This window comes from Barbus barbus, assembly GCF_936440315.1.
Source record: "Barbus barbus genome assembly, chromosome: 28".
NCBI classification, from domain to species: domain Eukaryota; kingdom Metazoa; phylum Chordata; class Actinopteri; order Cypriniformes; family Cyprinidae; genus Barbus; species Barbus barbus.
The window spans coordinates 22831961-22850178 of NC_136756.1; the positions used below are offsets into that span (position 1 = coordinate 22831961).

Genomic DNA, 18218 nt, shown 5'->3' on the forward strand with positions numbered 1-18218 from the left:
ATGTTGTGATTAAAAGCAAATAGATGGATGGAAAAAGCAAAGATTGATAGGAGATTAATAGATAAACTTCTGGATAATATATAAAAAAATAGTATAAATAAAAAACGAATGGACAGATGATGAATGGATGGATACAAAATGTATAAATTAATATGGATGGATAGATAATAGATAGAAGGATGAACAGATTGAGGATGGATGGATGGGTAGATAGACAGCAGTTCGACAGGTAAGAAGTTGGATAGAAATATGAGTAGATAGATGGTAGATAGGAAAATGCGATGAATAGGAATGTGGGTGAATAGATGGTTAGAAATATGAGTATAGATAGATAGATAGACAGACAGATGGGTAGATAGAGTATGTAGATCAATAGGTAGAGGGATGGATGGATGTGTATATATATACATACACACATGCATACATATATGGGTGATAGATGGTTGATAGGTAGATGAATTGGAGTACAGGTAGGTAGGAAATTAGAAGGATGGATGAAATGTGGGTAGATAGATGTGTAGACAGACAGACAAACAGATAGCGGTCGATAGGTGGATAGATAGAAATATGTGTTGATGGATTGATGGAAAATTGCTAAATTGATTAATAGGTGGACAAGTGAATGGATGGATGCACAGATGGATGCGCTTGCTTCCTGGAGGGCAGAGGGGTGTGTGTGTGACCTCAACACAGCGCTGTATTCTGCTTACCTACAGTTTTACTCCAGTTATGGTCCCATTGTGGAGGTCCCCCTCTCCCCTCCCTGCGGCCCCTAATGCTCTGTGTCGCTCTCTTTGTCAGCATGCAGTTCCTCCAGCCTGCAACAGTGACCTTCAGCATGCAGGAAGTGTGACATTTCAGTAGCTCAACCAGCAGAATACAGGCAGAGAACTAACCTTTACTGCCCAGTCACCCATCTAGAACTTCTCTCATTCTTACACAAAGAGCCGCTTTTCACAGCCTATGACTATTCTCTGCTTCACTGAAAAAAATGTCACCACATTATTTATGATCCTCTATAAATACTGTTTGTGTTTTGTATGTGTGTGAGTGAGTGCACAATTTAAGGGTAAGCTCTGTCTTTGTTGATCTAATGCATCGTGTGTGTTTTGAAGCTAAGCTCTCTGAAGCATCGTTACGTGTTTGTGTGTGTTTGTGTGTGTGTGTGTGTGGTGACAGGAGGGCATAGAGGGCTAGTCTCCAGCTGGCATGTTGCCCCTCTCTCTGCCTATTCAGCACACAACCATCCCAAAGTTCATCCAGCATATTGAGGGAGAGCTGCCTCTGGAGAGAGTCATGTCTCAACTGCACTTAGCCACCAGCTACACGTCACACTGACACTAGATCAGTCACCTTTCTTGGGCAAAAGCAAACATTTACCAACCATTATAGCTGAGCCATGGAAAGGCACAGAGAGTGCAGTGTAAGCAAGCACACAACTGCAGGAAAAGTGGAGCAGGGAAAAGTTGCCAGCATACTTAAGTACTTCTGTAATGGACAAAGTGGCATAAATTATTAGGCCAATCCAATGCAATCCATAAATAGTTTACTCAATCCAATCAATAACTTCTTTCTCGTGACAACTCTGTGCCTATCTATCTGTCTGTCTGTCTGTCTATATAATCTATATATAATCTTTTATTTAATTTTGCATTTTTGTTTATTTATTGATTTATTTCCCTGTGTACTTCCCTTTTGAAATAACATTAAATAACACTTTTTACATTGCTTCAAAACTAATGGCTATATACAAAAATAGTAACAACCATATTTTGTGCTTTTATTTGTTACTACTGACTGTTGTTCATCTATAATTTATAGTCACCGTCTTTTCAGACCATTAGTCAACAAATCCTCAGTAAACACTGCAGGTGTCATAATCATTGCAGGTATGGAAGAGATACCCTTTTAATTTAACCGAACTGTGTGCTCACTAAAAAAAAACACTCATTCTCAGATTTTTTTCCCCTAAGCAATTTTAAGTTGATTTATATTCAGACAAAATCAAACGTGGCGATTTCTGAGTAGGTGAGCTGTTTACTCCATCCATTTTCACTAGTTTGACCCATTGACATTCAAATAGGTTAACACCGAAAGGGTTATCAGCCAATCACAGCAATGTTTTCTATGGTTTCCTTACTCAAAGCAACCAACACAACAAACAACATCCCTGCTTCCATGTCTCTTTGTTTGTTTCTATTCTCTGTGTTTTACTGTGATTAATCATTTTGTTATGTTGTGTCTTTGTGTGCCCTCTCCAGTCCAGTACATCGTTTAACCGTGATATGGTCAAGGCTGGTACCGGCCGACGGTTCCTGGGTGGTCTGTTGGATGACACATCATACTGCTACACACTGGAGGTCTCCTTCTACAGCTACCTGACAGCAGGAAGCACCTCACCTGAGCCGTACACTGAGGATGGCTGTATCCTTTTATTCCACCTTCACCTGATAATATAATACTACACACTAAAATATATGTTTGGAATTTGAAGTTCAAAGTAAATCAAAGATTATTGGAGTATGTTTTACAAGAAAAACCTTTTACTTCAAAATTGAATGCTTAATTCGCTGTGTTCCTTGCTGTTTCTTTATAATATTTGTGAAATTTACTAGGATTTTCTGAGTGCAAACTGCTTCAAAGCAAAATTTTTCTGTGTACCATTAAAAAGTTTGGGTTTAGTAAGACTTTTGTTGATGCAAATATTTTGTTCTTTTGAACTTTCTTTATCATAATATACAGTATAATACATATATATATATATAGTGATTTCCACAAAAATATTAAGCTGCATATTAAGAAATGTTAGCTTATTTGCATTTTAGTATGATTTATGAAGAATCATGTGATACTGAAAACTGGAGTAACGACTGCTGAAACTTTGTAAAATATATTACAATAGAAAGCAGGTATTTTAATTTGTAATAATTGTTTTTACAATTTTACTGTTTGCGATCAAATAAATGCAGCCTCGGTATGCATAAGAATGTTTTTTCAAAAACATAATATCTTGCCGAACTCAAACTTTTTATTTATTTTGAATGGTATGTATATTGTATTGCCCTGTCTGCCTCCTTTCACGTCACATCTCAAAATAGTCGCTATAGTGAAGGATTTGGGTTTAATGGGAATGCTATCAGATACTGTAGCATTATTCGGTTTTTATAAATCACCTCTTACACTTCAATTTCTCTCTGTTTCTCCTTGGGTATCTCTGACCCTGAAGCCTCCTGCTGTCTGAAGGAGGAAGGGAAGATAAAATGATCAGATGAAGGACGAACTTCTCATTTTGTTTCGCCTCTACAAATTTGTTCTGTCTCATAGTGAACTGATTAAGTTCTGGGTGTTTAGATACAGGAACCACAGTTTGCGTTATTGACAGAGAGGCTTTGAAGTGGAGCTGGTTCCTGTTGGTTATAGGTTGTTTGTGAGTTGGTTTGTTCAGTGACGAACAAACAGCCTGGTCACTATGCATCTTCCCTGAAGGCTCTTGCTCCAACTAGAGCGATCGAGAACTCCACTCTCATTGAATTTTCCCCCTCATGAGGAACATATGGCTGGTGTAAAGACCCGATTTTCTCGAATCGATGCTGCAGCTCAGTAGACAAAAGCCAATGACTTGTGCTGCTGTCTCACTTTCTGAAATTATCTCTCTAATGTAGGTGCACCGAGCGGCATACTGGGGTGGCGTCACGGTTCGATAATGAAGGCTGGGGTGATAATGTCACTCTATTGAAGCTCGGCTCTCTTCCCTGCATTTAAGCTGCATGCTGGTCATACAACTCCATCCCCTTATTTACCCCGAGCAACGCTCACTCATTGATCTCTTAATTATTCTAGGAATCATTGTCAGAGAGCAAGGCTTTGTTGACCCGGTTGGCTGTTAGACACGTGAGCGATGTCGGCCGGCCAACAGAAGTGCGCCGAAACGCTCGTCTTTGAGTCGTGTCGATGTGGATACAGTGTATCCACTTCTGTGCAAACACCGACAGGTGTACAATCCATTAGTAAGATTAGGGGCAATTCTAGGATTTTAGACTCACATGGACTCATTTAGGGAATATGTATTCCTTTAACTTGAAGAGGATAGGAGTTTGAATAATGTTCAGCTGACTTAAAATACCTAATATTTCAAACATGTCGGATCTGATCTGTTACAGCACTGACTAGAAGGATAATATTTAATAAGTACATTCAATGATTACTGAAGAATTCATGGCTAAGTTAATCACAGATTTTTAGAGGGGACTGAGATGAAAGACCCTAAATCAACACCTTTTTGTTATATAATACTTAATCAATACAAAACCAGAGAGCTTTTGGGAAAGTGTAGGTTTTATTTTTTTATTATTACTATTATTTTTTTGGTGCTCTGTGCAGATTCATATCTGAATCTGAGGTTGAAAGCCACTCTATATAAAGGAGTGAGTTCCACAGCTAAAAGGTGTCTTTGTGCAAACCCAAGATGTGTGTAACTTAAGTGCCCTCTAGTGATCGGAAAAGGGTTCCGATCCTTGCAAACGAGTGCAACTTTACTATGAGCGTGTGTGTGCCTGTGTGTGTGCGCACATGTGAGCGTTTCACCCCTGTATCGCTCTGTCATGCACCCAGCTGCTAGATGCTCATATTTACAGGCCTCTCTTGCATTAATTTATTTATTTGTTGGGTGTTTATCTCAGAGCGAGCAGTAAAGCTGCTGACTGATGCCTCATCGCTTTCACCGTTTCTCTCCGCTCGCCTGCTGCCTCGCTGGGCTGTCATCTCCAAGGCCCAGCTGCTCCAGTCGCGGTAATAAGAAACCCATCCATGTAGAATTACTCCACAGCCCTGCAGATTATTTTCCCTTAGTGACAGAGAAAAGATAGAAACAACAAAAAAGGCAATTTACAGCTTGCTGGAAAGAGTCATAACTTACCTGTGAGGCCTCTCTCCTTGAAACAGCATTTTTCCCCATCACTTAAAACAGCTGTGCTGTGAAGTAGCGACAGGTTAAAGCTGATTGTGGGCTGTGCTATTTATTAGGTGTGCAAAACACAAGCTAACAATGAGGAACCTGCCATGGAAGAAGAGTGTGAGATTTTTAGTAAAGCCTGACACTCGGTTGCATGTTTTAGCGGGAGATCATTTGTACAGTCTCTATGTTGAGCACACACAGCCTTTCTGTTGAATTTTTTCTGAGCCTTTTATGAGCTCAGAAAAAGCCTTTAATTTATGAGCCTTTCATATAGTGAGAACTGCTTTAAATGTTCTGACAATTCACTTTTTATCATGTTTTAATATGTTTATGATGACATTTTCCTAAATTTGGCCTTCATATGTATAGCTATACATAGAAATAGAGGAAGATAGATTAGCGTAGCAAAACAAATACAGTTTTTCTTGGTGGCTTCAAAAACATGAAAACGTATAGTTTCATATTCTGTAACATATAGTGCATTTCTATACTATAAGGAATTAAATTGATTGTTATATAGCTTATTAATTATTAATTATTATTATTGTTATTATTATTATTAATAATATTTTTTATATCATTGTGTGTATTAATTCTTAAAGAGCTATAAATCTGGCATAAATGAGCCTAAAACAGGGTTATTATAGTTAATAATAAAAAAACAATAAAATAGTCATTCTCATTAAATAAAATAAAACATGTTCATTGAAATAAAATAAAGTAAGTTTTATAAAGTAAGAACAAAGGAAACGTTTTCATTTTATTTATAATTTAACTTGATGTAAATGACTGAAACAAATAAAACTAACTACAAACTCAAACTGAAATGAAATGGATAAAAGACTATATAGACATAAACTGCTAATATGACACAACAAAAAGAAATTAAAATTAAAATAAAAACTGAAAATATAAAAATAGCTGACTCAAAATATTAATCAAAACTATAATACTATGTCAGTGAAACTAAAATAACATTGGTCTGAAAATATATTCTGTAGCTAACTTTATATTTTAATCATATTTGGGGGTCTTTGGCATTACTTTAAAAAAAGAAAAGTGTTAGTGTAATAGAATGGCTAAACAATTGAGGAAAAACTGAATATGGTGTGACTTTTAAAAGGTTATTACATTGTAGATGTGTGTGCGTGTGCGTGTGCGTGCGTGCGTGCGTGTGTGTGTGTGTGTGTGTGTGTGTGTGTGTGTGTGTGTGTGGGGCACACGAGGGTTGAGGGTGTCAGCCTCCAGTAGTGGATGGGTATTTGCCGTGGCATGTAGTGCAAAGATTGGGGGCAAAGAGGTTACCAGAATGTGACATGCCACTTTTTACAGGCCGGTTGGCAGGTCTATGGAGCGTGCAAATTATCAGCAGAGACCTTTACAGACATGACTTCACTCCCCGATAAAAACCAAAACAATGACAACATTATAATTACCTGCAAAGGAATTAATTCACCTTTCCTAACCTCACTAAACGAACACACACCCATACACACATGCATAATGTACTGCTAATGTTGACAGTGGCACCACCTGGATAGAGATCTCACACACTCCATAATGCTGCATTTCGTGACTGAAGACATTGAAAGATCCTTTAGTCAAATGGCTCAATTTCTCACATTTTTGCTCCACAGTTGTCTTGCTATAGAATGCCGAGTATATCATAATATTGAACAGCAGCACTGAGGGAATAATTTAGCACATTTAATGATTTATTACCACCTGTAATGTCACACAAAACAGGAAATTTATGATGGATGCATGGCCCGGTCGTTGGTAACCTGTAACCGATTTTTATCGTTGTCCCAGCATCCCCTGGGCGATATAAGCTGGTTAATGCCTGTGGCGGCAAGGTGCCTCTGTACGAAGCTGCTGCAGGTGGTTATGACATCTTATGAATTTAGATTGACAGCATAGAGTGTGGTTTGAAATGACCTTTTAGCGCGATGAGCCCTGAACGAATGTGTGTACATCTAGCTATAGCACTATACTGTTTTAAGTACCCCCACATCTTCATCATTGACACCAAATCTCATGTATGTGAATTACCTGAATTACCTTATAAGGAGCTTTATATATATATATATATAATTAAAAAAATAAAAAGTACATCCTGATTGCTAATCTCTGAGCTATAGAACAATCTTAATTATTGTTAAAGATGATCAGTTCAATGAAAGATATTTGCTTTTGTTAGTAATCTCACTTTAAATGCACATTCATCGTCATTTATCTGCAACCAAACAACCTAATTGATGAGGGATAATATAATGTTTTTTGTCCAAGTCGTGCTGTTCACGAATTAATTTGAAAAAGTGGGATAGAAGTTCTGATAACACACCATCGTTAGAATGTCGAAAACAGGTGAGCGCCGAGTGAGTCTGGGATCTCGTTCAACACCCAGCTGGATGCTTTGATGGAGCAAGCTCACTCTGTGACTTTCAAATCACTTTGTACGGATGTCTCAGTGCTCATCGTCCTAAGAACTTCAGAAAATGTTGAATAAAGTTTTGGTTTGTTGAGTTTAGCAGTCATCTGTGGTGCAGACACACTTTGGCTGGTGTGCGTTATCCATGTTAGAATCCTTTCTGATGTGCTTTTTCTGGAGATATTTGTTATGACATAAGCAAACTGTGCTTGGGGATCGATTAGAATTACGATAGCTAGTCATTTTAAGGGATGAAATGACGCAGATTTAGCTGTATGCGTCATTTTCTGATCTCTCCTTTCAGATTGAGATGATTATATCTGTGTTAATATTTTCAATGACGTAATCAAATCTATGCTTAGAGATTGATTAAAATTACAGTGGCATTTAAAGATGTGTTTGAACGAAACAACATGTTAAGGTTAAAGCGTAACTTTTGGGTAAAGATTAGTATTAGGCTCAGTGCTAGACACCCGAAATGGGGAATATTTCAGAGAGACATTCACAATAATCTCGCCTCTGCCCTTTACCGACTGACAGGTTAACAAGTCTTCTACTTCCAGTCATCAATGAAGGGAGCGTGAAAGAGAAAAAAACGCACCGTGTTATGGCGACCGTGCCATTTTCTTTTGTCCTTTAGGCTACAGACGGCTACTGAGAGAGCTGTTATCCCTGGGCTAAACTATAAAAGTCCCACTCAATCAAGCACCACCCTTCAATGTCAGACGCTTCGGTTTGGATCCAGCGAGCTTAAATGTTGCACTGCAGTCTTGAGAATGAGCCGTATATATAAAGCTATCCAGCACAAGCACAATATCGGATCAGGCAGCTCAGTGGATCCAGCTGCCTTTAACATCAGTCACAGCCTTTTCCAAAGACAATTCTGTTGATCCTCAAGTTAACTGCCAATGGCTGACATGAGCTCAGCCTGAACAATGGCCCGATTGACAGAGGTGTAGTGAAGAACATAAGAAGGGCCTTTTTTGAATACCAAATAATAGCATTTCAAACATGATAATACAAGGCCGTATTTATACTGTATATTTGAAATTTAGTCCTTTCAATCAAGCTAAAAAGGATGAGAGGTCTTTAAATCCTCCAGAAAATTGAGTTAACAGTAACCTGTAATACAACAATGTAGGGATACACAGGCTTCAGCAAGACTGTGGAAATCATATGCATGCTTTGCAGAAGGCTTAACGTGATTTACCCAAGACAGACATATTCCTGGATCAATGTCCTTTGTTGATCCTGGAACAACAATCTGTAACACTTTACAATAAGGTCTCATTTGTTAACATTAGCTAATGCATTAGCAAACATGAACTAACAATGAGCTGTATTTTTTTGCAACACCTATTAATCTTTGTTAATCTTAGTTAATAAATTACAGTTGTTCATTGTTTAACTAAATGTAGTAGTAAATGTTAAAATTACAATGAACTGTAATTAATAGATGCTGTATAAGTATTGTTAATTTTTAAGTTCATGTTAACTATATTAATGGTAATAAATGAGACTTTATTTTAAAGTGTTACCTTTTTTTAAAAGCTAGCTTGGCTGTATTTAAATGAAATTATAAATAGCTAGCTACGCAAGCTACAGTTTCAGAGTGTCTTTCTCACTGCAACACCCTTAATGCCTCATTAGCTGTTCCTAATTTTTATGTGTAGCATGTCTGCAGCAGTGATAAATTAAGATTTTAATTACTTGCTATTGTGAACACTTAAAGGGACAGTTCACCCAAGAATACAATTCTGTCATCATTTACTCATTTAATTTTCATGACTTGCTTTCTTCTGTGGAACACAAATATTGACATATGTCACATTTGTCCAATGCTTTTTGGACCCCATTGACGTTCATTATGTGGACAAAAACAGTTGAAACGCTTTTCAGGATAATATATGGGATATTTGATGACAGAAATTTCATTTTTGGCTGAACTATCCCTTTAAAAGGATTCGGATGTTTGGAAATAAGATGTGTTTTTGTCATCAGTTGTCGGTTCTCAATCAGATCGTTGTTTTATACTCTGACTGATGGTTTAGATGGGTTTAGATGCATTCAGTGTTTTCCAGTGTGAGTTAAGAAACTTCTAATGGTCATAACAGAATGGATATTTCTCTCTCTCTCTCTCTCTCTCACTCTCTATCTGCTGAGTAGATTGTCTTGAGAGGTCATCAGATACGGCAGTGTTCTGGACTTTGAGAGCTTTATGGCATGAAATGGATTTGATTGTGTGGGTGCAGTCGGACCCGGCTTGTGGCCAATCCAGCCACTGTACTTCTGCATTGCTCTTATAGCCAATACTTCATACCAGAGTGCTTATCTCTGCCCTTTAGCACCACTGCTCATGGTCATCTCCTTCCCATTAACACTACAGCAGGGCCGTCTTTGATGGGAAAATTGCAGTAAGCGGTCTGCCAAGTAACATCATGTACGTTGCAGACTGTCTGGATGCATGTCTGTGTGCGTGACACGTTGATGTATTTGATTAAATACATAGATGAATGTTGAGGCACTTTGGAAGCATTATTAAAATTTCCTGCTCTGATTCCTGCCAGATGCGATTCCAAAGCCAGAGTTTGTCCTCTAGAGCTGTTCGGTTTCGCCCTACAGAGGCCGGACGAAAGGTGCTTACTGAGAGTTCGAGCAGCAGGGAGACAATAACTGCGTGCTTTATGTGCTCTTGTTTACTGTTTTAATTAGCATTGTTAATTGGCACTTTGTGACACCCCGGTGACAGGCCTGTCACTCCATTGTATTGATGCCACTCTTGTCCCTAATTTGTCTGCTTGTTAACACACGGCCGGCTCCAGACCAGGGTTCCTTGTTTCTTGTCATTGGGCCATCATTGTCCGTTTGTCTGTGTGGGAGCGTTTGCATGCAGATACACAGTCCGGTAAACAAATGATTTGCCAGGCCATAGAAACGTCCATCTCCGTCTCGTCTCATCAGCCCCTTGGAGGCTCTTCCTTGAGTCACAACAAAGACGGCGATCGATCCAAACATCCGAGCGTATGCCGATGACTTTAAAAACCTCACACGCATCAATGACACGGACTGCTTAACCCATTTAAGCCCACGAGAAACCCAAAAATGCTCTATAGCTCAATCTGTAAATAGTTTTTGTGAGACTTTAGAAAGGGCATTTGAAAACTTGACTGCTTGATAATATGTCATGCGGTGGTGTTTAAGTCATGCTGCCATTTCTAGACGTTTACTCTCATTATTTCAATGTATACATTTCTGTTGGAATTTCTGTTTAGACAGAGAATTAGCTGTATTTTATTCAACTTTACATGAAGAACACACTTAAAAATAGCACAATATGTTGCACAGTATGAAGCATTGTGCAAATGATTCTTGCTACAAAATATCTGGGAAAAATCTGGGCATATTAATATGTTAAATGAAACCTCCAGATTTCTGCAACATAGTGTGAAGAGCCATGCTGAGATTTTAGACTTTAGAGCCTTTTGAACTGTTGTATTTCCATTCATGCATATATCATATTTTTAAAAAGATACAAATAAAACTGCTTTATATTTGATCATGTAGATGGCAAAAACTTATTATTATTATTATTTTAAAAATAGGGCTGAGGTTATCAGATTTATAGGGATATTTATTGGGTTTTTTTAGCATATAGATATAAAATATACAGCTTCTCTTAAAATATTATGTGAAATGTAGGCTAAAACACACACAAAGCCAGCTGCTGCAAAGGGTGAATATGCAGAAGAATCACAGACTGAGTGCCCTAAAACAGCTGGTACTGTCAGCTTGCACTTATTTGTGCAAAATCCAGCACTCTTGTTTGCATTAAGACCAAATACGATCCATATTGAATGTTACAGAGCCGGTGAGATTTTGTGCTCATTTTGTGTTTTTTATTTTTTTATTTTTTAATTGATCCACTTTTAACAACTTCTTGAAAACCCTGACATTATAATAATGAAATAGTAGACTAAATAGTAAAATGTGTTAGTTTACAAATAGTCACAGACCAATTTTTATATATATAAAAATGACTGAGAACATCTGGCTTAGGGGTTATTTTCATAATGTTAAACTGTTTAATTCTAAACAAAATTCCCCCCCATTTATTAGGATTCCCTTCACATCTGAGTGATTAAATGTGAAGAGTAATTCTGTCTTATGATGTTTGCAGTCTGGCTTCTGTTATGCGATCGTGATCACTTCACCACACGGGATGCCTAACCTTCATGCCTCATTATTATGCAACAGCTCTCGTCTACCGTCCAGGTGGAACGGTGGATGTTTTGGAAAATTCCGGCCCTCCACAGGCCTCATCCCACGTTCTGGCAGTACCTCTCATTTCCCCCTGCTTCCAGGTTGTTCTAGGCATTCTGGTTGCTGCTGGGCCGTGGCCAACAGCCAATCAGAGCGCAGGAGAGTCCCGCTCACAGCTGTGATGCTGATGAAGTCTTCTCCTCTTCCTCATCAGACCTTCCATCACATATTTCCTGTTATAAATGGGTATGATGTGACATCACGAGTGGAGAGGCCATCTGCACACGGCAGGGTCCCTGTCTATTTCTGTCAGGGCTCCACATACGCACATACCCGCTGGCTGGAAGAGTTTCTCTTTATCGAGGGGAAGCATGAAACTTTTTACGAGGTCAAAGCAAAGATGTCATGGATGAGAGAGATTTGAGGACACTTTGGCATAATATTTTGTTGCTTCTGCCAGACTTGATAACACAAAAGGCCAGTGGATCTCGACTGGTGGGTTGCAAATCAAAAATGGATTGCTAGTCTGTTCCGAGAAGTGCTACAACAAAGCTATTATAAAAGCTATGTTATTATTTCAACATTTTCTTACTGTTATTATTTCGATTATTTAATGTATTATGTTGTATTGTTTTAAAACAAACAATCGTGTATTTTACGTAACTTTATTATTGTTATTTAATATTAATATTAACATGTTTAAGTTTGCATAGCAATATTATTTGGGGTTATTTATTTTATTATTCTAAAACAAACTTTTAAAAATTTTGCATATCATTTTAAACTACTTTTAATTTTGCATAATATTGTCTTAATTACTTTTTTGCATTTTTGTTCAATGTTACATAGTAATATTATTTTGGATTATATAATGATTATTATTTTGTATTCTTATTTGTGACCTTGGACCACAAAACTAGTCTTAAGTCGCTGGGGTATATTTGTAGCAGTAAAAATACATTGTATGGGTCAAAATTATTGATTTTTCTTTTATGCCAAAAATCATTCAAATATTACGTAAAGATCATGTTCCATTAAGATATTTTGTAAATTTCCTTATGTAAATATATTAAAACTTTATTAATAATAATAATCAAACCATATATTTATTTTTGAACACTGTTATCTTAAGTAATTTTATTATTATTATTATACATTTCAGTCATTAATTTTTCTGTTTAAATTTCCTACAATATCATCATATTTATTTTCATTTAGTAGTAGTAGTATTATTTTAATTTATTTCTATATTACAACATTTTGCGTAATAAACTGTTTTGGTGCTGTGTTGAGTTGCCACAAAGCAAAACCAATTGAGCACCACAGAAGTAGCCATTTTCTTTGTGGTCTTTTACGCTATTGCTTAATCAATACGGTGCACATTAGAAACATAACAGAAATGCCATGTCATGCCATGTCTTCTGCGTCATCCTTTCAAAGTGAACCGTGCCATCTTCCCTGCCCAGCATCCAAAAATAGCCGTTGTTTTTGGAGGGCTGCAGTGTTTGCAAGCCTGGCCAGATGGGGTGTGAAGACAGGGGCTGGAGTCATGGAGAGAGTTCCCATCAGCCTGCTGGGTGAGGGATGGAACCCAGAATGGCTCCGTACACTGCAGTGGCTGTCAAGGCCACAGAGAGCAGGGGGGTGATGAGCAAACGGCTGGATCCGAGAGCTCAGATGGAAGGTTTAAACACAGACGCTTTGACCTCTCTGCTAATCAAGGTCATGTCGAGCGCCTGTTTATTTCACTGACAAATGGTCATAATATATTTGGCGATTGATGCGGTTATGAATAACACAGTAGTGCACAAGTAAATCAGAGTAGAGAATGGATTGAATTGTCATTTAGGGTGTGAATATGTGCGTGTCATTTACATGCACGAGACGTGACAGAAAGTCCTTTGGTGCATTCCCATCAAGGAGGGATTGTTTATGAGTTAACAGCTTTGGATAATAGAATTCCAGCCATGGCCTCGGGATTTATGTGACCAGATTTTTGACTGTTAGAAGAAATTGGAAAAATAAAAATAAAAAACGACTGAACCGCTTTGCACCTTGTTTTTCTTCCAGGGCTCTTGTTTCACTCCAACAGCCCTGACAGTCAGACATGTCATCTCAGAACATCAGTAAAGGTCTGACAGCCAAAGGTGAAAAATAACACCTCTGTGTTCATTCATCAACAGTGTCCGGCCCCAAAAGAGCAGCCCGTTAACCACAACACACAGCTGGAGAAAACCTTCCTTATCAGATCATGATGGAACATCTATTCTGAGCCAGTGTCCTGCAACACAGACATCCATCACAGTCCGTAACACACATAGATTGTATGATCTGTATCACAAGATCAAACTTTTCTCTGAAATCTTGTAAAAAAAAAAATTACAGTTTAAAAACACAGGTCACCTATCAAAAAAAGATATTTAAAATAATGTAATGGAGATTTTTAGCTACAAAAAACCCCAATAAATTAATGAATCACAAAAGCAGTTTATAAGACTCATGTATTATGTATATTTTGTGAGGAACAAACACAAATGGTAGGTATTATTCACTGATAATCCTCATCTTTAGTGAGATGTTGAACTTGAAAACTTCAACAGTTTAATTTTGGAATGAGTCATTCAGACCACTTTTGCGAACGAGTTCAACCAAAACGAGATCTGTCTCAATTTGTTCAGCTGGACATCATCAGCTCTGTTGTATCACCAAATGAAGCTAGGGCAGATATTTGGTTCGTTCTGTTCTTTATGATCATATTATTGTATGTTGTCATATGAACTACTTCTTTGGCATCTTTTTTGACGCCTGAATGTGCCGGCCTCCATTATTTGTAGTTGCAGGGGAAAAAAATATCCTGTACATTCTTTGAAATGTCTCTTTTTGTGTTCAGCGGAAGAAAGTCGGTCGGTTTTGGAACGACACGAGGGTGAGTAAATGATGACAGAATTTTCATTTGCGGATGAAGTATTCCTTTAGGTTAAAAGAAAATGATTTCCGTTTAACGTTCGCCTGGCTTGTGGTTGTTGGAGTTAAACGGCTCCCACTCTTTCAGCTGCATTGTAAGTGCCCTCACAGCTCTTTGATGCAGTGCTTTTGGTAATTGATGTGCTCTGTAATATGGGCACGGTGGAAGAAAGGCTTGTGGGGGGGTTGTGGAGTAGATGCATGAATTTAAATAAAGCTCGGCTGTAAGTAACTGCAGGAATGAGATGCATTTTTTCCTTTTGGCTGACTGGACTGAGGGGCGTTTGATTTATCCTCACGAGGAGCTGTGCGCTGGCTCGCCTATCCCGCTTATTTACTCTCCACATTGCTCTGCTGGGTATTGGCCAGTTATTTACTGCAAATGGTCGCATTGGTACGAGATGGGAGAAAATCGGGCTCTTATTTATTTATATATTTTTCAATTAAAAGTGGCACGTCAGAACAGAGATTTAAAGGTTCCGAGGGATCAGACGCTCTAACTGTGCTGGGGCCTAGGAGGCGTTCCAATATTGCTTTGTTGTCAACTGTCTCTTTAGGAATAGAGACAGACTGCTGGAGTGGGCTCAAGGTATTTGACTCTTCAATGCTGGCAAGTTTTTAGCAATGACAATAAAACAGTCAAAAGACCAATATATATGCATATGAAGGTCACAAAAAAACCCAATCTGTGTAGGGTTCCACAGCTGAGAGGTGTACAGTAATAATCATTTATGTGATCACAAAGGTTCCTTAATTTCCTCATCCAGACATGAAGCTGGGCAGAAACGTGGCCCGGACATTCCTGGATTACTACAAACTGAACAGCCTCATAGATGAAAGCAAACTCACAGGACACATTAACAGGTGCACGATGCAATAACATATTTCATTATCTCACAGCAATGGCACTGATCTTGGGTTTGTTTTAGTTTTCCATATCCTTATGAATAATATTACATAGTTTATATTACAGTCCTGCTAGAAGACACTCTTTGCATAAGACCACCCCCCCCCCCCCCCCCCCCCCATGTCATCCAGGATGATTTACTCACCCCCATGTCATCATGTCTTTCTTTATTCAGTCAAAAATAAATGAAGGTTTTTGAAGAAAAATTTACAGGATATTTCTCTATATAGTGGAATTCAGTGGGACCCAAAGGGTTGAAGGTTCCATGGCAGTTTCAATGCAGCTTCAAAGGGCTCTACACAATCTCAGCCAAGGAATAAGAGTCTTATTTAGCAAAATGATTGGCCATTTTCTAAAAAAAAATAAAAATAAAAAATCTATACTTTTTAACCACAAATGCTCATTTTGCACTAGCTCCATGATGTGTGACGTAGGCGGAAGTGCCAACACAGTGTTTACAAGGCAAATGTGCAAAGAAAGTCAGACGCCCTTTTCAATTAAAAAAAGGTAAAACAACTTGGACGATTTTGAAGTTGGAGGAGAATTTTTTTTTTTTTTTTTGCCCCACCCTACCTTTTTTAAACCGAAGTACACAGACAAATAATTAATAAAGCTTTCCTTTCAATGGAACCCATATAATGTGTTAAATGCTTTACACAACAGATAACTTGAGATCAGATTTTTGTTTAGTGTTCAGATGATCTCTTATGAGAGCATCTAATCTATAATGCATCTCAATGTTTGTTTTCCATCATCCCAAATTTTTTGACCTGAAATATTTTAGTACAGAAGTTAATATTTCAATAATTTCAGCTGATGGTCACACATCAATTTGACATTTTTACGATTTAATTATTATAAACACCTTGTTTAGAAAACCCCACTCTTAATCATCATATAATATGGAAATCACATATATATTATTTACTGCTTTCACCATATGCACTCACAGATGAATGAGATGATTGTCTACTCTTGCAAGTACTGTCACATGCTTTATTTTCTGTATAATTGTCTCAAAACAAGGGGTGGCTCATCTAACCCTGAACTTCTGATTCTGACAAAGCTCCACTAAGAAACATCCTTTATGTCTTTCAGCCCTTTAGATGGAACATCCACCAGTCATCAAGGAAACAGTGCTGGAAATGGGAAGGTGAGAAGTGACAGAAAACCCCACAGAGTCAGGGATTACTAAAAACACAGGGAATACTGTACAGTTCCACATCCTCGAGTGAGACGTTGTGAACTATGGTCCACTAAGCAAATTACGTTTTCATATCAGCCCACAGCAATCCACCAGATATTTGTTGTCTAAGTTTTTATGTGCTGATAGGACTCAACGACTGTGAATAAGTATTCTGTATTAATTCTCACTTGTGAGATATTGCACAGAGAAAACATCAACTGTAAATTTATCCCACCTGCTACATTTATTGCTTTTTCGGTGCTTTGTTGAATACCAACTACTTTCTTTGCCTTGCATTTGGAGTTGCCTATTATCAGTACAGAAATTGTATTTCACACAGCTGTACTCATTCTGATAAACTGATTACTTTTATGAATTCTTTAATTGATAGTCATCTTGAGTTGTTTAGTCAAACCTGAATGTTTGAAAATTGCTTAAATAAAAAGCAATTGACCTGTAATGTTTTATTATATTCATGCTTTGTTCATAAATTTACTTCTAATAAAGTGTTTGATAAAAAATGGCTTTCCAGTGTCTTATTAAGTACTTATATTGAACTCCAGCAGAAGTAATTTTGAAATGCTGTTAAAAAAACAATGCATATTAATCCCCTCATCATAGTCTCGAGGCAATAAGCATCAACACATTGTCTGCTGTTCACCAAAGTACTCTAATACAGAGTCTGTTAAGCCTGTAACACAGCGTCTCCAAACAATGTCTGATCTGTCCACACACAGAACACAGTGTGAGGGGGCTAAAATACTGAATGGCTCAAGCTATCAGTCAAGAAGTGTGAAAAGCAGCATGTATTTTTCAGGCCAGTCATTCGGAATAACTGAGGCAATCAGTCAGAAAAGGCAAAAACAAATGACTTGCAGTTTAGATGGTAGAAGAGAAGATGGCGAGAGCTAATGTGAATGAGAAAACACATCCATCTGCAGAATCTCGACAAACATACACACACACACACACACACACACAAGTAATGGCGCTGTCATACCTAAAAGCCTTTGTGCTTATGGAGAGCCTCACCTCCCCACTGCGCTGTCATTTTAACCAGAGCCTCGAACCATTAGTCCCTTATGCTTGGCTCACCTCGCTGCCACAAACACATCCTAATTGCCCTTAGGCTGCTGTGAACTGTTTGCATTTCCCTTCTTAAACATCGACATGGTCCATTCCTGTGCACAAGTTAACTGGCCTCGGTGATTCTCTGTGAGGTCTGTCTCTCAGCACTAGCGGTGGTATGGTTCACTTCGAGGGCAGATTCTTATTGAACATCATTATAAGCAGCTTAAAACTGAGACTTAGTGAACTAATGTCACCCCACTTTTAGACATGTCTACTTCCCTTCACCCTATGTGTTCAAAAATAGTCATTACTTTTCAAATTCCCGTGTCTGAATGTGTCCTCGTGTGTCAAATCACTCTTGGCCCCTCATGACTTGAAGAGCAGCTGTTTTTAGGACCAAACACTCTTAACTGTGCATTATTTCTTTACAAGATTCACTTTTGAC

General features: G+C 38.0%; 1 protein-coding gene across 1 annotated transcript in view; it reads left to right on the forward strand.

Moving 5' to 3' along the window:
• LOC306848087 (cytosolic carboxypeptidase 6-like) overlaps positions 1-17217 on the forward strand; it is a 330953-nt gene extending 313736 nt beyond the window's left edge. Inside the window, exons 11-13 of the mRNA XM_079382424.1 lie at positions 2262-2424; positions 15377-15473; positions 16615-17217. Coding sequence (XP_079238550.1) covers positions 2262-2424; positions 15377-15473; positions 16615-16711 — 357 coding nt within the window. The 3' untranslated portion in view covers positions 16712-17217. The remainder of the gene's footprint in view (positions 1-2261; positions 2425-15376; positions 15474-16614) is intronic.
• Positions 17218-18218: the final 1001 nt, after the last annotated feature.